The sequence below is a fragment of the Gigantopelta aegis genome, chromosome 9 (assembly GCF_016097555.1).
Source record: "Gigantopelta aegis isolate Gae_Host chromosome 9, Gae_host_genome, whole genome shotgun sequence".
Taxonomy (NCBI): Eukaryota; Metazoa; Mollusca; class Gastropoda; order Neomphalida; family Peltospiridae; genus Gigantopelta; species Gigantopelta aegis.
This window is the reverse complement of record NC_054707.1, coordinates 5,887,848-5,908,666: the sequence shown is the minus strand read 5'-3', so window position 1 is coordinate 5,908,666 and position 20,819 is coordinate 5,887,848. Positions and strand designations below refer to the sequence as shown.

At 38.7% G+C, this 20,819-nt stretch overlaps 2 protein-coding genes across 4 annotated transcripts in view; both read left to right on the top strand.

The window, feature by feature from the left end:
- The window catches only part of LOC121381407 (ras-related protein Rap-1-like), a 46,322-nt gene extending 44,497 nt beyond the window's left edge, over positions 1-1,825 (top strand). For both annotated transcript variants that reach the window (XM_041510710.1, XM_041510709.1), the window contains one exon: positions 3-1,825. In XM_041510710.1, the coding sequence (XP_041366644.1) occupies positions 3-274 (272 nt within the window). In that variant the 3' untranslated portion in view covers positions 275-1,825. The remainder of the gene's footprint in view (positions 1-2) is intronic.
- A 4,897-nt stretch (positions 1,826-6,722) lies between these two features.
- LOC121381418 (cysteine-rich and transmembrane domain-containing protein WIH2-like) overlaps positions 6,723-20,819 on the top strand; it is a 28,125-nt gene continuing 14,028 nt past the window's right edge. The window contains exon 1 of one of the 2 annotated variants that reach the window (XM_041510727.1): positions 6,723-6,856. In XM_041510727.1, coding sequence (XP_041366661.1) covers positions 6,844-6,856 — 13 coding nt within the window. In that variant the 5' untranslated portion in view covers positions 6,723-6,843. Of the gene's footprint in view, positions 6,857-19,976; positions 20,028-20,819 lie in introns of those variants that run through there. The other variant, XM_041510726.1, reaches the window with a different exon arrangement.

Genomic DNA, 20,819 nt, shown 5'->3' with positions numbered 1-20,819 from the left:
AGGTAACAAGGGCGACGCTATTCACAACAGGGAAGTCCTAGTGTCGGACGGGCGAGATCTGGCTTTCGAAATGGGAACTGCCTTCTACGAGTGTTCGACGAAATCAGACTTTGGCCAAGTGAACAGTATATTTCACGACGTTATACGACAAGTACGATGCGTCAGATCGAGATCTCGCGCGGAGGAACAGACGTGTAATAAGGTCCGCGGATTTATTCACAGACTCAGTTTCAAGAAGAGGTCAAGATCTTTAAAGCGCCACTCTACTGACTGACTTCGATTAGTTGTTTTAAATTTTAGTGCGGCTGATGGGCGCAATAATTGGTCACATCTTCCAAAAAAGCATGGAATTTGGCACAAATATTGGGTATGAGGTACTTATTGTTTCCTGATAAAGGAGCAAGTTGGTTTGAGCGTACTTACGGTTTTATACAAAATGGCCGCCATCTGAGTGTTAAAATGAAAGAAAAAATATTTTTCAACATGAACCAAAAAGACCAGTGTTGGAATAAATAGGAAAGAGTTATAAAAACTTTCAATACAAGAATTTTTAAAAGTGAAAAAATCAGCCACTTCCGGTAATTTAAGATAATTAACATATTTACATGGTCTGTTTTAATATTCAACAGAGAAGACACTTTTGTACACTATATTTAACACAGATTAAAACAACCACAATAGTTTTATATATGTATGTACTCAGTAGTCATTTCTGAACTTTTTTAATTGTGATTTTGACGTCTTTAAAAATCAAATACCTGTTTTTTACATTCATACAATAATTTCTATAAAGTGAAGGGCGCCACGCATCAGTTTAAAACACTATTAGGTTTCTGTTTACGTTTGTCTGTATCCTGAAGTAGGTCTCACTGAACGTGCTTCTAAAACAGCATTGATTAAGCATTTCAATTTGAACATGTGTGCAATGTTTCACGTTCTTAGGAAAATGTGAACAATTATGATCATATTCTACATCAATCTGCCGCACTAAAGGGGGTGTCACACTGTCCCAAGTTTCCCTACGACATGCGGCGATATACGGCGAGATGAACTCGCCATAAATCGCCGCGGATGGCCATGAGTTGTCAGCCGATTTTTTGGTCAAAATATTAACACGAGTGTGCCACGATATCTCTACGATATATTTGGCGAAATAGTACGAGACTATTACGAATTGGTAGGAGTTTCTACGACATTCGTACGAAAATCCTGCGATAGTTGTTCGACATTACTACGTATTTGTACGAGTTTGTAAGATATTTGTACGAGTAGGTACGAGTTTGTACGATGTGGTACGATCTATTGCGACATTAGTACGACATTCGTACGGCTTATCTCGGCATAAATATCGTGCTATGCCGCAGCATGTCATACGTTACTCGTCTTATATCGTACTATGTCGCCATGACTCGGCAGTTGTTTTGGGACGGCGAGATCACTCGAGAACATGCGACAAGAGGCGACAATGAGTACGACAGTTGTACGACAATGTACGAGTGAGTTGCGAGATTGATACGAGAAGACCTAGGACGGCGAGAATTTAAACAGTTTAAAATTCTCGTGGGCACTTCCCGACAATATGCTACGACATGTGTACGACTTCAGCCGACATATGGCGACATCTCCGCGACATTCCCTCGACATGTGGCGAGTTATGAACTCGCCGCAACTCGTAGCGAAGCTCGATACAGTGTGACACCCCCTTAAGGTTTCGTGCACCTAACACTGCCGTTATCTTGATGATTGCGAAATATTGACTCTGTGTTGGCGTTTGTAATATGGAATGCAAATATAGTTGTGTTGATAAAAAAAGATTTTCTTCCAATCTCGACTAGTGGGAGTATTTTATTTAGCCCAGTCGGTAAAAAGTTTGTTTTGTTTAGCGACACCACTGGAGCACATTGATTAATTAATGATCGGCTATTGGATGTCAAACATTTGTTAATTCTGACTCGTAGTCATCAGAGGAAACCCGCTACATTTTCCCTAATGCAGCAATGGATCTTTTATATGCACTTTCCCACAGACAGGAAAGCACATACCACGGCCTTTGTCCAGTTGTGGTGCACATGTTGGAATGAGAAAAACTCAATCAGCTAAATGGATCCACTGAGGTGGTTCGATCCTGCGAGGCAAGCACCTCAGGTGAACACTCATCCGGCAGAGCTAAATCCCGCCCGCTCGGTAAAGTCATGGGGCAATTTGAGCCAACCGTTTCTCGGTAAGGCATACTTGACTCGTTTGTACGCTATATACGTTAAACCGAAGCGGTCAAAATATACTCTTCAAAAAAAAGTATGGGAACCTGAAATATTAAAACATACATTTTGACCACAGACATCCTAGTAAAGAACGTTCAAGTCTGTTTATTAACACACCCGAAAGACATTCCATAGTTTGCACATGCATCACGCAGTTGCCCCGTACACGTGTCATTCTCGATTTTGACAATTTTCAGGAAGGTCCATTAATCACTGTGGAACATTATTTCTGTCGATCGTTTTCATTCTGTTGATCATATAGATGTTATTGTTTTGTTTTTAGTAATTTTTATTGTTTTAATTTGCGATTTACTGATAAAAAACGTCAACTTTCAAATTTCACTTCTGACCCCAATCGTCCTTCAAGATCTTTGGTGGTCATAAAACCTACTGCAATATTGAACTACGGGTTGTAATGTTTGCCCAATTAATTCACTATTATATAACCATTCCCACAGCTAATATACCTTACAATTTTGGCAATTGTAAATTCTTAGAGAGAGAGAGAGAGAGAGAGATGGGGGGGGGGGGAGAGGGGGAGAGAGGGAGAGAGGGAGGGAGGAAGACAGAAGGTGAAAGAAAGAGGCAGAGGGCATAAAGACAGAGAGGGCAGAAAGACTGACAGACAGAAAAAGGTAGATACAGACAAAGACAGATGCAGACACAGAAAGCAAGACAGATGCAGAGACAGAAGGCAGAGACAGATGCAGAGACAGAAAGCAGAGACAGATGCACAAACAGATGCAGAGACATACGACAGAGACAGAAAGCAGAGACAGATGCAGAGACAGAAGGCACAGACAGAAGGCACAGACAGAAAGCACAGACAGATGCAGAGACAAACGGCAAAGACAGAAGGCAGAGACAGATGCAGAGACAGAAGGCAGAGACAGATGCAGAGACAGAAGGCACAGACAGATGCAGAGATAGAAGGCACAGACAGAAGACACAGACAGATGCAGAGACAAAAGGCAGAGACAGAAGGCAGAGACAGATGCAGAGACAGAAGCAGACAGAAGGCAGAGACAGATGTACAGACAAATGCAGAGACAGAAGGCAGATACCGAAGGCAGAGACAGATGCAGAGACAGAAGCAGACAGAAGGCAGAGACAGATGTACAGACAAATGCAGAGACAGAAGGCAGATACCGAAAGCAGAGACAGATGCAGAGACAGAAGCAGACAGAAGGCAGAGACAGATGTACAGACAAATGCAGACAGAAGGCAGAGAAAGATAGGAGGGAGTAAGAGGGAGGGGGAGAGGGAGAGAAAGCGACAGTCAGTCAGGCAGACAGACAGACAGGCAGACAGACAGACAGACAGAAACCGATATAGGGGAGACAGAGAGAGGGCAAACATGCAGAGACTGACTAGTGGAATGTTAGAAACAGACAGTCCAACACGTGACATACAAATAAGAATTAAGGAAGAAATTAATTTTATATTTAACGACGCACTCAACCCAGTTTGATTACGGTTATATGGCGTCAGACATATATTATGGTTGACTTCACAGATATGGGCTACTCTTTGTGATTAAATAGTATAAAGGGATCTTTTATATGCACTTTCCCCATAGACAGGACATCATATACCACGGCATTTGATATACCAGTCGTGGTACACCGGTTGAGACGAAGAAAAGCCACCAATGGGTCCACCAATGAGGTTCGATGCTGCGACCTTAGCACCTCAGACGGACGTTCTACAGACTGAAATAAATGCCGCCCTCCCCTTCCAATATGAAGAAAGTCTCAAAGTTTGCTTTGTTTAACATCACGAGCACATTGACTTAGTAATTAAACATTAAATTCTGACATATAGTCTTAGATTGGAAACCCGCTACATTTTTACATTAGTAGCAAGGGATATTTTATGTGCAGCATCTCATAGACAGAATAGCACATACCAAGGCCTTTGTTACACCAGTTATGGAACACTGGCCGGGACGAGAAATAGCCCAATGGATCCACCGACGGGGATCGATCCCACACCGACCGCCCATCAGGCGAGCGCTTTACCACTGGGCTACGTACGGCCTGTTATCTCCAGACGACACGCCTGTACAAATAGGATGTCATGATAACGGGATGGACGAATGAGTGGATCGCTTATTTTTATCATTCTAGTTTTTATGCGGTGTAAAATACTTTCGACTGTTACAGCTTCTCTTTCTTTACAGTTATATTATACATTACGTCATCTTCTTGCTTAATTTACCAATTTTTTTTATTTTTATTTTTTTATTATTATTTTTTTTAAATATATTTATTGTCCCAGATATTTATATATTGATAATGTCAGGGTAAATTTTTGGTAAAACCAATGGGATTCTGGTCATAATGGTGTTTGTAGCATTCCCTATATTAAAAAAACCCCCAAAAACCAAACGCCCCAACAAACAACAACAACAACAACCAAAAAAAAAACAACAAAACAAAACAAAGGAAAACAATGGAGAAAAAAGAGGAAAAAGAGAAGATGAAGAAGAAAGAAAGAAAGAAAAAGACAGTAAAACTAATCATCGGATTTAACGGCACCCTTTACGGTGTGTACGCGCGGTCAGACTGTAGTTTACTCCAGTATCTTCTGCGGCTTGCGTTTTGGGCATATACATGTACACCACTGCGGCATCGCACGCATCCAGTCTCTAATGTATTTCGGGTTTTTATATATATATATATATATATATATATATATATATACATGTATATATATATATATATGTGTGTGTGTGTGTGTGTGTGTATACAACACGATTTTCAGCTATCCCATGGTGAACGGTTATGTCATTTTGACGTTTGTGGTATATATGACAGCTATCCATGCATGAAAGGTATACGTTTTGCTGGAACTTCAAGCTAGAACAGAATGACTATCTACTTCTGGATTAAGTGCGATTACAAACACTAGCCTATTATACGTCATTTGGTAATGTTTACATTATAGTCGTAGAGAAGAAACCCGCTACAATTTTCCATTAGTAGAAAGGGATCTTTTATATGCACTATTCCACTGACAGGATAGCACATATCACAGTGTTTGAAATGCCAGTCGTGGTGTACTGGCTGGAACAAGAAATAGTCCAATGGGCCCACCGACGGGGATCGATCCTAGACCGACTGCGCATCAGGCGTGCACTTTACCACAGTGACGTCACAGTCAGAATAAGCAGTAAATAAGCAACGGCCTAACATCTTTAATATTTTGAGTTAAATTTTTGTGTCAAAGGCCGTGGTATGTGCTGTCTCTTACCACTAATTCAAAAATGTAGCGGGTTTCCTCTCTAAGACTATATGTCAGAATTACCAAATGTTTGACATCTAATACCCGATGATTAATAAATCAATATGCTATAGTGGTGTCGTTTAACAAAACAAACTTTTACTTTATTTCTTTAAATTGCATAAAAGTCGTTAGTTATTTGGAGTTTAACATTGAGAGTTATAATGTGGCGTGATTTAGTTCAGTTGGTAGAGCTCTAGATAGCCTGAGGTGCTTTGGTCGATGGATCAAACCTCCTCGGTGGACCCATTCACCAATTGTCTGATTTGGTTCTCCCCGTCCTAGCCCCGCGACTGGTATATCAAATGTCGTGGTATGTGCTGTTTTGTCTGAGTAAATGAGTAAAAGTGCATATGAAAGATCCCTTTCTGCTAACGGGGAAACGTAGCGGGTTTCCTGAAGACTACGTGTCAGAAGTATCAAATGTTTGACATCCAATAACCGATGATTGATTAATCAATGTGCTCTAGTGAAGTCGTTACTCTCTTGGCTAGAGAGAAAAGTTGCTAGTTTCTGTCTAGCTACTAAAGTTAATGTTTGTTTTTGTTTAGTGACACTACTAGAACACATTGATTTATTAATCAGCAGCTACTGGATGTAAAACATATAGTATTAGAGAGGAAACCCGCTACATGTTTCCTTTAGAAGCTAGGGATCTTTTAAATGCACCATCTCACACACAGGATAACACATATCACGACCTTTGTAATACCAGTCATGGTGCCCTGGCTGGAATGAGAAATAGTCCAATGGGCCTACCGACGAGGATCGATCCTAGACCGACCGCGCATCAGGCGGGCACTTTACCGCTGGGCAAGGTCCAGCCCATGGTGGCTAGTGAGAAAAGTCTGTATCCACTTTCCCAAAAGACGACTGAAATATTGTTATATCAGTTGAAAGGCTTTGGGGTGAAACAAGAAAAAGAAAACAAAAGAAAAACCTGGTTCCACTGTGGAGTATCGAACTAGGACCCATCACACATCAGAGGAACGCTCTACCACTGAATTACAAAACAGGAAACGTCGCTAACGTTCGCAAAATATTCCACTAGCTCTCGATGCTGTCATTCGGTTTAACGTATAGCGCATAAACCAGTCTAGCGTACATTTTCCTGTTGTTGGTCAGAAGGCAGCTACATATAGCATTCTTTGTTAGGTATCACGTGGCATGTAATGCGACCGTATCAGTTACGATTGTCCCGTGACAGTGGATACTCCAGGTGCGAATGAATCAGGGTGTCCTTGCAGATATATAGAGCGTATTTCACAACATACATTCACTTCGCCATTAACACATTATGGAAAAACAAGGTACGTATTTTAATATTTTAAATTACCTAGACACCTACCTATCTAACTACATACATAGACACATACGCGTATACATACAGACACGGTTATACACATACAGGCGTCGGAAAATGCCGGCAACTCCTGGTGGGAGGAGAGTCAAACTGGAGGGGCATATTATATGTAATAAAATACAAAAATATCACATTACCAAAAGTGTGACATCATAGCATATTCCCGTGGACGTTTCATATATATATGTACATATACACACACACACATAATTGTTATAAAATAATTTATGTTTATAATTGACTCAAGCCCTACTGAAACAATTTTTACAAACATGGGGAATAATGAGCGTCATTCGTGTGAAAGAAGAATATTCATTCAAATCCATATTTAGATCACCTTTCAACTTGCTTCCGACGCAAGCATAAACAAAAACACATAGACACAAAAACATACACAAAAAGAGTTTATTATCAGTGTGTTCATAACTAATAATTAATGTACGTAGTTTCTCAGTTTCTTAAAGGGAGATTCCTGAGTTTGCTGCATTGTAAAATGTTTCTGACTAATAACATATTTCTACGATTCAACTTACATATTAAATATATTTTCTTGTTTAGAATATCAATGTCTGTATATATTCAATATGTTTCTTGTCGTCTTAATATTTGTAAGAAGCCCAAACTGGAAGTGGTTTATTTAACGACGCACTCAACACATTTTATTTACGGTTATATGGCGTCGGAAACCTAGTACAAATATTAGAACGATCTGAAACACATTTAATATACAGCCAATCTTTGATGCAGAAAAATATATTTGATATGTAATTACAATGGTTAAAAAGTCTCTGTTAGTCGATAACATCTTACAAATTGTAGCAAACTCAGGAATGTCCCTTTAAACGGTTGGCAAACGTGTTCGTTTGTTATATACTTTGAACTCACTCTCTTTATCAATCTATTTTCTTGAACGTCACGCTATCTCGAAGGACGAAGTGGGTCCCATATAAGCATTGGTATGTTTATCTGAAACTTTGACATAAATATACACACGCTATCTCACATGACGTATGTGAAACCAGTTTAGTGAAGTGGGAAAGAAAATTGGAATTCAGTTTTGACAGAGTTGTTTCGTCTGGATATCGTGCTTGAACCGTACATACATACATTCATTAACCGTACATATACATGATACATTCATTAACCGTACATGTAAATGATACATTCATTAACCGTGCATATACATACATACATTCATTAACCGTACATGTAAATGATACATTCATTAACCGTAACTGTACATACATACATTCATTAATCGTACATGTAAAGTATACATTCATTAACCGTATATGTACATGATCACACACATACAAAGATACAGACATATGTACAAATACAAATACAGATATACATATATTAGATTATTTATCCATATACATGTATACTAGTTTATGGATTGAGATAGAGATATAGTTAAAGTTTATTTTTGTTTAACGACACCACTAGAGCACATTGATTAATTAATCATCGGCTATTGCATGTCAAACATTTGGTACTTGTAACACCTAGTAGATAGAGGTAGATACAGATATACATACACACAAAGATATAGATACAGATATACATACACACAAAGATATAGATACAGATATAAATAAAATAAATATTGATAAAGATAGAGACAGAAACAGAGATACAATGTCCATATATAGATACAGATACAGAACTAATTCTTTGGTCCCGCCATACAGATGTAATAGATTATGCACCTCCAAAACTCGACGCGTGTGGATTGATCAACCAGTCGTTGCCGATAGAATTTTAAAGACAAATGAATTGTCAATCAGGTCAACCAGCAGAAGTGCGCCTGTCTCGGGTGGTCTGGCATGTCGAGGATTAATAGATCGCCGACTGAGCGGGACACACTGATCCTGTGTTTGGTTGTTGGTGTTCGTACATGGCGGAGATAGATAGATAGATAACTATTTTAACGTGCCCATATACCACTAGGGTTTCGAACACGCCCATCCAGAGTCCGACCTCCGATAAGATCGGTGGCCTGACTCGGGATGGGGGGGGGGGGGGGGGGGGGGGGGCGGGGAGTAGAGTTGAAAATAGGCAGAATTTAAAAAAAAAAGTTAATAGAATTAAAAATAAATAAATAAAAAGTTACAAGCCAAAAATAAAAAGAATTGACTGCTCGGTCGAATATTTATATAATTTGGAGCATTTTAGGACAGTCCAAAAATAAATAAGAGAAAGAAGAGAGGATCGGACTATTTAATAATATTTGTAAACAAAAAGAAGTAATTTCGACATAAAATTTTGAACGAAGGTCTAAAAGTTTAAAGTCCGATTTATATGTCCACGTGAGTGGCCTCCTTAAGGCCTTTTTGTTCTTGAGGAGGTTGGCGCCTACGGAGACGAGATGAACTGCTTGCCGTTGAAGTGTGGCACAAGTTTCCTCCACCTGTGACCTAGCAGGGTTTTTGCTAGCTCGACGTAATGGATGCCGGCGATGATCTTGAGTACTCTGTGGACGGTGTTGTTGTCCATATCCCTGAAAAGGATTCCTTGTCTGTACAGACCCTCCCGGCGCGTCGTCACCACTAGGCAGAGCGTCCCATCTCGTAAGTCCGTATCGTGGATGGCCACCTCACTGCCGTCGGGGAAGCGCTTGAAACTTCCCTCTTGGATACCTCCCGGCAGTGAGCCACATGTGGTGTATCACCAACCAAGTACTTGTACTGGCTCTTGATCTTGCTGACAGCGAGACTCCATGCGGCAAAGTCCCTTCCTCGGCAAGAGGCGGAAGGCCGTGCCTTGGCTGGCTGGTCACTCGAGGGAGTGACGGCCTTCCGTTTCGCAACACCAACTTCCTTGTTCGTCTCAACGGAGTTCCTCGTGGGAGTGGGTCTCGACGGAGTCGAACGTGAAGGTGCAGGAACAGGAGACGCCGGCCGTGGAGTCTCGCACATGATGATGTTCAGCTCCTCTCCTGGCGTCGACTCGTCAGACTTCGCTTGCTGGGTTTCCTCAGCTGGCTTCGCTGGCTTGTCCGTTTGGGCTAGGGGCGACGACGCAGAAGGGACCGCCGCTAGTACTCTATCAGCGTCCCATACGAAGCAATTAATCCCCCGGGGGGGGGGGGGGGGGGGTAACACGAGAGAGCATGGAACAGCGTCCGTCTTCATTGTTGCAACTTTGACATAGCACCTTTAAGAATCTAGTCGTATTGAACGCGACTCTGTTTTACACAGCGTGCATGCATATTATGCTAGGCTAAAACTACCAACTGCCAGTAGAAAGTTGGCTAGCTTTCTGCTGGCAGTTGGTAATCTGATCCTTGCATTAGACAACATTTCAGAGTTATTTATTCAAATAATTAGGTGTGGGATCGATCGATTTGTAACTGTTTATAACAAATAAATGTAAACATAGCGAAATATGTCACTTGTAAGTAAAACATTGCACCTTTAACAGTTTGTAATACGAATCGATTTATTGCAGCGGTGTACAGGGTGGGATATAAACCGGAAACAATGCCGCGGAAAAGGACACAATAAACTAAGTTAAGACAGGATGTTAAATGTTACTTGTGATACGGGTGACGTCGTTGTTTACGAAACGGGTATAGGCCTATAAACTATTGGCCATTTTATGAACAAACTATTTACACAAGCGTATACTATAACACAAGCATATTGGATACCCAGTAAACGTAGTTTAAAATATGATGAGATGTTAAACAAATGTTACTTACCCTTTACTCGTAAGTGTATGAAACATAGGATTGGGGGTGGTCAACAAAATAACAACACCAACAACAACAGAAAGAAACACACCAAAACAATCAACCCCAACAACCTTTACAGACAGCGGTCTTTGCAGATGAGGTTTTTGTTTTTGTTATTGTTGTTGTTGTTGTTTTTTTTGTTATAAGTTATCATAAACGGAGAGGCAAATTCCATTTTTGAAGCAAATCTTCGCATTCGGGACAACACGATGGAGACGTTCCGGTAAAATAAGCTATCCTGAAAACTTTCCACCATGTATTTCCATCATTCTACTCACAATATTAGCTAAAATCCACGGAAAATGCTTAGTGATTCGTTTGGAACCCTATATAGCCGTTTGTTAGTAATGTAAATATGAATAAACGTTGTTAGTCAGATTCCAGCATTTTTATTTAATTCGGGCAAAAATCAACCTGTCCTTTGCCCCCCCCCCCCCCCCACACACACAAATACACCCGTACACCCGTACACCACATAATATGTATATTATCGATTAAAAGACATACGATTAGCTGCTCCTAGGTGAAGACTCGATCACCACTAATAATCCATTGAAATAAGCAAGATCGAAATTGATAGCTCTGTGACGTATATGTTAACCTGAAATTGATAGCTCTGTGACATATATCTTAACTTGAAATTGATAACTCTGTGACGTATAGGTCAACTTGAAATTGATAGCTCTGTGACGCATGAGTTAAGTACAAGCGCCGTAAATAAGTTTAGAAAAAGACGTTTAGATTTATTTAAAACGTTTTTTATTTAGAATATGAAAGAAATTAAATACTACATTCGTGCCCGTTATGCTAATTCAGACTACCAGCTGCCAGCAGTAAGTTGGGCAAGTCGACGTTTGCGTTGTAATTTTCTCAACTCCCTACTTACGACGAGTGCGCTCAGATTAACAACTAATGGGTTGTATGATGAGAATCGAGTTGTAAGAGCGCTCAGACTAGCAACTGGACAAACGTAGAAGTCGTGACAGAAAAACGTTGGCCAACTTTGTGATGGCAGTTGATAGTCTGACACTAGCATTAGATACCATTTACCTTACAACTCGTTTAAAAACGTACATAATTCGTACGTTTTAACACAACTCGTAAGATAATTTGACGACCATTCATTTAATTTATAATTATCTATTTGTGTTTTCCAAGGGAAGGACAAAGCCCAGTGCTAAAGCGCTCGCTTGATGCGCGGTCAGTTTGGGCTCGATCCGCGTCAATAGGCCATTGGGTTATTTCTCGCTTCAGCCAGTGTACCACGACAGGTATGGTAAATACAGTGGTATGTGCCATCCTCTCTGTGGGATGGTGCATATAAAAGATCCCTTGCTACTAATGAAGAAATGCAGCGGGTTTCCTCTCTACGACTACAGGTCAAATTTACAAAATGTTTGACATCTAATAGCCGATGATTAATAAATCATTGTCGTTAAACAAAACAAACTACAATTAGGGTATCAAGAAATTACTTAAAGAGTTACTGTCGCAAATAATAAAAAATACGGCGCAGCCTCAAAGTTACATAATCATAATGGCGGAAAATTATTTATTAACATTTGCTTTAAAATGTAAACATAACACCTTCAAGTATAAACCCGTAAAATTTTACAACAAAATAACTTAAATTACTAGCAGAAAATCTGAAAAATATTTTATTTGAGTATCGTTATAAGCCAACTTCAGCCAAGTTGGTTAACTTCGTCGTGACAGTTGACAGTTTGACACTAGCATTAGTCTTATCACTGTGGGATGTTACATATTCTTGCGCAAAAAAGACATCCTGTTTCACAACTGAATTTCGCAACACAATTCAGTGAACGAGGTTAACTGTAATCCTGTTCAATTGTTTAGACCCTAAGTGTTTTTGCAAATGTTACGTTTAATTCCTATTCAATCCTTGGTATTGGTCGTGTGGTGTAGTGTAGTGTAGTGTAGTGTAGTGTAGTGTAGTGTAGTGTAGTGTAGTGTTGTGTTGTGTTGTGTTGTGTTGTGTTGTGATGTGTTATGTTTTTATTTTCTTTTGTTTTTACGTATTGTATATTAAATTTCGTGGTATAGTCAATTATAATCATTTTTATGTGCATGTATTTAACAATGAATGAACGCACTGACCCAGAAATGTTTTAAAACTATGTATGTATGTATGTATGTATGTATGTATGCATGTGTGTGTGTGTGTGTGTGTGTGTGTGTGTCGAGCATGTCCGTCCCGAGGCCGAACCTCCGGATAGCCGGAAGTCTGTCTCGGGACAGACGATTGATGGCTGTAGTTTTTTATATTTAAAAATGTCTTTTTTAAATGGGTTGGTGGGTGGATGGTGGTGTGTTCCATTCTGGTATAGTTTATGAATGCATAATAGTCGTCATTAATATATACCGAGATACGTTTAAGTACAAAGATGCAATGTGGGATGAATGTCAGTTACACGATTGTAAACATCCTGAGACTATAGATGAGGTTTTTAGTTGTAATCACTCGTTCAGCCGCGACGACATGTATCCATGAGTTGACAGTTTGACCCTAGCATTAGTCTTATCACCGAGTGACGTTACATATTCTTGCGCAATAAAGGCATACTGTTTCACAACTGAATTTCGCAACACAATTCAGTGAACGAAGTTAAATATAATCCTGTTCAATTGTTTAGACCCTAAGTTTTTTTGCAAATGTTTAATTCCTATTCTATCCTTGGTTGCATGAAAACAAACCCAAACCCCGACAGGTTTTATATACAATTCATCATCTAAAATGCAGTTTAAGGCTATTTGCATAACAAAACCATCACTCAATAGTGTGTTTCAAACTATTCCTAGCGGAATATATTGTAGTATGACCTATATTTAAGAAACGATTTGGAAACATAAGTCAATAAACAATTCAGGTGCGGATTCAGGACTATAGTACATTTTAAGAAAGCATTTCTAGGTAGTTGAATCTGTTCCAAAATGTATCACATGGATTTGAGCGGTGTTTTGTTGTTGTTTAGTTGGGTTCATTTTTGTTTTATTATTTTTTAATTTTTAATTTTATTTGGTGTATCATTGTTTGTTTTGTTTGTGGGTTTTTTGTTTATTCGTTTGTTTGTTTGCTGTATTGTGCTTTTTTGGTTTTATATTTATGGTTTGGTTAGATTTTCTGTTGTATTGTGTTGTGTTGTAATGTGATGTGATGTGATGTTGTGATGCGTGGTGTTGTGTGGTGTTGTGTTGTGTTGTGTTATGTTGCGTTGTGTTATGTTTTTGTTTTCTTTTGTTTTTACGTGTTGTATATTAAATTTCGTGGTATAGTCAATTATAATCATTTCTGTTTGCTCGTTGGGGTACAGTCACGTATGGTGAAATTATACAAGTGTATAAATATGTGTTTGTGACTGTGTACGTATGTCTGTCTATATGTCAGTCTGTCTGTCTGTTTATGTGCATGTATTTAAGAATGAATGAACGCACTGACCCAGGAATGTTTTAAAACTATGTATGTATGTATATATGTATGTATGTATGTGTGTGTATGTGTGTATGTATGTATGTATGTATGTATGTTTGTATGTTTGTGTGTGTGTGTTTGTGTGTGTGTGTGTTTGTGTGTGTATGTATGTGTGTGTGTGTGTGTGTGTTGGTATGTGTGTGTGTGTGTGTGTGTGTGTGTTGTATGTGTGTATGTGTGTGCTTGTTTGTTTGTGTGTTGGTATGTGTTTGTTTGTGTGTGTGTTGGTATGTGTGTGTGTGTTTGTGTGTCTGTGTGTGTTGGTATGTGTGTGTGTGTGTTTGTGTGTCTGTGTGTGTTTGTATGTGTGTCTGTGTGTATGTGTGTGTGTGTGTGTGTGTCTCTGTGTGTGTGTGTGTGTGTGTGTGTGTGTGTTGTTTTGTTTGTTTATTCTAATAAACCGAGGGTGATCGGAAACGTCATTTATTGTGTGTCGATATGGGTATTAACCTTTGTAACCGATTCTCGCCGTATCTATGGACAATATCCGGTTGGAGAAAATGGGATTAAAACAACGCCAACATGTTAAGAGATTAGGCCATTAGGAAAGGAAAACATTGAAGATAATATTATATACAATGATGGGAATTTAACAGATCTAAGAGAGAAAAGAAGGCTTATTTCCCCGTCCATTGAAATAAATTAAACGTCAGATCTAACATTATATATAAAATATTGTAAAACTTGTCCGACTCTGTTTAGGCAGGTTGTCTGGTAGTTCTCGATTGAAAGCAGAGGTAAGTTCAGCCGCGAATACCGGCCTCGGTGGTGTCGTGGTTAAGCCGTCGGACATAACGCTGATACACCGGCTCCTACCCAGAGCGCGTTTCCACGACTCAGTGGATACGTGTAAGACCACTACACCCTCTTCTCTCTCACTAACCACTAACAACAAACAACTAACCCACTGTTCTGGACAGACAGCCTAGATAGCTGAGGTATGTGCTCAGGCCAGCGTGCTTGAACCTTAATCGGACATAAGCACGAAAATAAGTCAAATTAAAAATGAAAGCCAGACATTTGTGGCTACCGTCCACTAGACTGAAGTTTATGATACACTGTAAACCGAATTACGACTCCGGGAACCAGTCAAAACAGTTTACAAACGTTTATCAAAAAACGGCTGGCTGAATTACAGGTCTGATAAGCAAACACGGCCATTCTGTTTGGAGGTGAATGTTGGCACAAAGCCAACACGTTCCCCGTTAAATCCCTTTATATTCTTTGAAATATGTTGGAAGCAAATTGCAGATCATCAAACAGTGAGCGACAAGGTTGATGGCCTGGTCGGGTCGAGTACGTTTTGAACATGCTCATATGCCAGTAGAGCATCGAGCATGTCCGTCCCGAGGCCGAACTCCGGATAGCCAGAAGTCTGTCTCGGGACAGAAGGTTAATGGCTGTGTTTTTTTTATATTTAAAAATGTCTTCTTTTTTTTTAAATGGGTGGGTGGGTGGATGGTGGTGTGTTCCATTCTGGTATAGTTTATGAATGCATAATAGTCGTCATTAATATATACCGAGAGAAGTTTTAAGTACAAAGATGGAATGTGGGATTGAATGTCAGTTACACGATTGTAAACATCCTGAAACTCTAGATGAGGATTTTGGTTGCAATCACTCTTTCAGCCGTGACGGCATGTACCCATGAGTATACTACACGAGTGGCCGTTAGATACCATTTATCTTAGAATGAGTTGTTTATATAGAGTAAACTACACAAGTGGCCGTTAGAAGGGAAGGGAAGGGAACTATATTAACGTGCCCACATCCTTACGGTTCAGGCACGCCCACCATGGACTCTCGAGTTCTGACTTCGCCACCCTTCGATTCCATAGCTGGGGGGGGGGGGGGGGTAGGGGGTAGTAGTGTGATGGGGACAATTTCAAAATTTAGACGGTAAGACCGGGTTCTAAATAACCTAAAACAGGGAGGCATTATTTACAGTTAGTATATATAGCTAAATATATACACAAGTTTTTAAGCGCACCATAAAAAATAGTTTATTCCAGGATATATATATTTATATATTAATTTATTTGGTGCTAATTTCGATCGGGCTTGTCTAAAATAATTTAAATATAATAAAATTATTAATATAAATATTATAATTAACATATTTAGCCCTGGGGGACAAAGGGTTCACAAAGGGGGGGGGGGAGCATCGCGCCCAATCCAGAATGCGATCAAACACCAGGCTAAGCCCAATGGTAGCCGGGCCGGGGGGAGGGGGGGGGGGGGGGGAGTCTCCTACCAGGCAAAACTATCGGCCGAAACCGCTTACGCCCTACCGCACCCAAAGAGCACCCTAACACGGCATCCCCCCCCCCCCCCCATCCCGTCTACCCCCAAGTTATCCATACAGCTAACCGGGCATTTACGATGATGTATGAAGGAAAGGAAGGGAGGGAATGACCGTTAGTTACCATTTATCTTAGAATGAGTTGCTTATATATAGTATACTACACGAGTGGCTGTTACATACCATTTATCTTAGAATGAGTTGTTTATATAGAGTATACTACATGAGTGGCTGTCACATACCATGTATCTTAGAATGAGTTGCTTATATATAGTATACTACATGAGTGGCTGTCACATACCATTTATCTTAGAATGAGTTGTTTATATATAGTATACTACACGAGTGGCTGTTACATACCATTTATCTTAGAATGAGTTGTTTATATAGAGTATACTACATGAGTGGCTGTTACATACCATGTATCTTAGAATGAGTTGTTTATATAGAGTATACTGCACGAGTGGCTGTCACATACCATGTATCTTAGAATGAGTTGTTTATATAGAGTATACTGCTCGAGTGGCTTTTACATACCATGTATCTTAGAGTGTGTTGTTTATATAGAGTATACTGCACGAGTGGCTTTTACATACCATTTATCTTAGAATGTGTTGTTTATATAGAGTATACTACACGAGTGGCTGTTACATACCATTTATCTTAGAATGAGTTGTTTATATAGAGTATACTGCACGAGTGGCTGTTACATACCATTTATCTTAAAATGAGATGTTTATATAGAGTATACTACACGAGTGGCCGTTAGATACCATTTATCTTAGAATGAGTTGTTTTAAAATGTATCTAGCGAGCGAAAGCGAGCTTGATGACGTTTTAAATATATATGACACGAAAGCAGTTTTCTGATTCTCGTGTATCTTTAACAAACAGGTTTAAAACAAATTTAATCGTCTTTTCGAAGTAAATTAGATTAGATTAGATATGTTTTAAACGTGCTCACATACCTCTTTGGAGGTCAAAAAGAGTAAATATATTATGTCGACATTAATAATTTTGAACGCGTTCCCAAAAGAAATACAGAAATCCCTACTCTACACCTATATCATTATTTAAAATTAACGCAAATTTAGATGGGGAAGTCTAAAAATAAAAATACAAAAATTATAATTTATTTAAAAAAAAAAAATTTTATTTAGTCCCCAGAGGCATGGGAAAGGGTAGGGGGGGGGGGTAAGCCCGGTCCACAGAAAAGTTATATTAAATTTAATATTTATTTAAAAAGATTACCAGTCGTATTTCGGGCCTTGGTGTGACCAGGAGGAAGGGGGGGGGGAGGGGAGGGGGCGAGAAAGGGGGCCGGAACTTTCACAGAAACCTACGGCCAAACCGCCTACGCCCTATGGCCCCAAAAAACCTAACCACCGGCACCACAACCACACATCCCACCCCCCCACCCCACCGTGTCCAACCGCAGCTCGATCCAGTCATGGCAATCATTTGTAGAAGGTCACTAGTAGAGTGACCTAAAGCTTTAGTAGAAGGTCACTAGGAGAGTGTCCCAACCCAGTTACCTGCCCTGTTGAATTGCATAATTGTTTAATTAAAAATTTAAAACATAGTTAAAATAATGATAAAAAATATGAAACAGATTTAATGAGCGAGCATGCCAGTAACCTACATTATATTTTATTTTATTTTTAAAATAGATATTAAACAAATTAAAAAAGACGAACTATATACATGTATAAGGTGCAGTTTCCGGAACGGGGAGGGGATTACTGCCAGATAAGCCTCCCCGCATAATCCGAGCAACAATCACACATTCAATCATACAACATATATACATTACACAACAAAACAAGACAACAAAAATTAAAAGTAATCGGCTAAAGATAAAACCCCGCCCGGCCCCCCCCCCCCCCCGACAAAACGGGGGGCAAGGCGGAGAAACCCTAACCAATCTAATACATTACACAACAAAACAAAACAAAAATTAAAAGTAATTGACTAAAAATAAAACCCCGCCCGGCCCCCCAAATAAAACGGGGGGCAAGGCGGAGAAACCCCAACCAATTTAAATATAATTTATATAAAAAAAAAATAAAAAAAAAAAAAAAATATATATTTAACTCCACCCCCCCCCCCCCCACTAGGTAGGGGAGGCAACGGGCATACAAATCAAACAAAGTAATATACAGTTAAAATTTATTATATATTAAAAACTACAATTAACAAGTAGCCAAAAAGATTAGCCTATAGATACCCAGTGTTATCCCAAGTATAACCCTAGAATTGTACAACAACAGGGTGAGAATTACCCCTAGCTTAATATTATAATGAGAAAATAAGGTTAATTAATAATAATAATAAAAAAAAAAATTAAATAAATTATTAAATTCCGGGGAGAGCGACTGGGGGGTAAGAAAGGTCAAATAAATATTAATTTTAATTTTATTTTAATAGTTTTAATTCATCCAGGTACCGGACTAAGCGAGATAGCACTCCCAAAACGCATACCCTAATGGACATTACGTGCATATAATAAGGGGGAGTCCCAGTTGGGGCCGGAGAAGCAACAACCAAGTATTGCCCCCCCCCCCCCCTTCGAAGTAAAGCTTATTTATGGCACTTGCGTTTACATTTAACTTACGCGTCATAGTGTAATCAATTTTAAGTTTACATCAGACTGCATTCAATTTCTCTCATACGTGTTTATTTCATTGGATGGTATGGCTGTAACGACCAGGTGATCACCGTGGAACAACCAATCACAAGTCTCCAAAATGATCTCCAACATATAAAACGAACGGGAGATCTACCACATGGAAGCATAGGAAGAAAAGAAGCAACCCCCAATCCCCCAAAAAAACAACAACAACAAACAACAACGAAAAACACCACAAAAAACACACACAAAAACAACCCCTAAAAGCCCAACAAATTGAAAAAAACAAAACAATAACAAAACAAAAAAACCCCATTTCCTGCCCAATTTGTGGCACCCATCATTATAGCTCGGGTGTCCTCTAGCGTATTGTTACATAATAGAATAACAATAGACAACACTCGAGCTACCAGAACAGAACTTTATTCACTCAGAACACCAAACGGTGTTACATTGAGGTGTTTACAAACATATATATATATACACAATACAATGGCGGCTGCTGATTAAAACATACATACATATAATTATATCTATCTATATCTATCTATCTATCTATCTATCTATCTATCTATCTATCTATCTATCTATATACATATACACAAACGCTGAAATATATTAGTTGAATAAATCTATGACAAAGGCGTGTCTTTTAATACACTATTAATGACATTAAGAAACGTACATAGTTTCTTTATAATAGATAATTGTTTTGTGTTAAAGAGCTTGTGTAATTTAAAAGTGTTTGGTCTGTTGAAGTAATATTTATTTAAGTAGGTTGATCTTTCGTTAGTAAAGTGTGGACATTGAAATAGGTAATAAAATTCATCACCTATTGTGATTTTGCAAAGAGGGCAAATTCTATTTTTTCTTTCAATATTTTGCCATCTGCCAGTTTCAATTGGAAGATAGTGATTGCTGGTTCTGAATCGACTGTAAATAATGCGTATTTTTTCAGGTAAGTATAGAAGGTAATTTTCACAAACATGTGCCGATTTAAATATTCTATAAGTAATACATTTGGGATAAGTATTAATATTTTCGTTCCAGGTTTGTCTGAATTGATATTTTAAACGTTGAGTAACTAACTTAATAAATGAGTTCTTATTTGAAACTGTCTGGTTTAACCAATAATTTCCCAGTCCTAATTTATTTAATATATCGTTTATATTACTTAACCATTTAAATTTTAACCCATTTTTTGTGCTTTCACTAATCATTGTTTTGTACAGTATATATGATATTTTAGAGGCCTTTCCTGTGATCAACGAGGCCCAAAAACTTAGCATTCTAATGTGTATCTTAATATCTAATGGAAATACGCCTAATTCTCCATAAATCATGGGCAGAGGGGTACTTCTTCTTAGCCTTAATAAGTCTCTTAGAAAATTTAGCTGTATTCTTTCTATATTTTGATTATTACCAAAACCCCAAATTTCCGAGGAATATAACAGAATAGGGACAATGGTACTATCAAACAAGTGTAATTGGCAGTCTATTGGTAAATTAAGATTTCTAATTCTCATTTTGAGTAAGGTCATACCTTTATTAGCCTGTGCTATTAAAGATTTTTTTGCTTGGATAAACGATCCTGTTCTAGTAAATATAATGCCTAAGTATTTATAGTTATCAACAATGTCTAATTTAATGTCCTTAATGTAGAATGATTTATTTTTGGGAGGTTTTGTACCAAATACTAATATTTTAGACTTATCTATATTTACTTTTAATTTCCAAATTTCACAATATT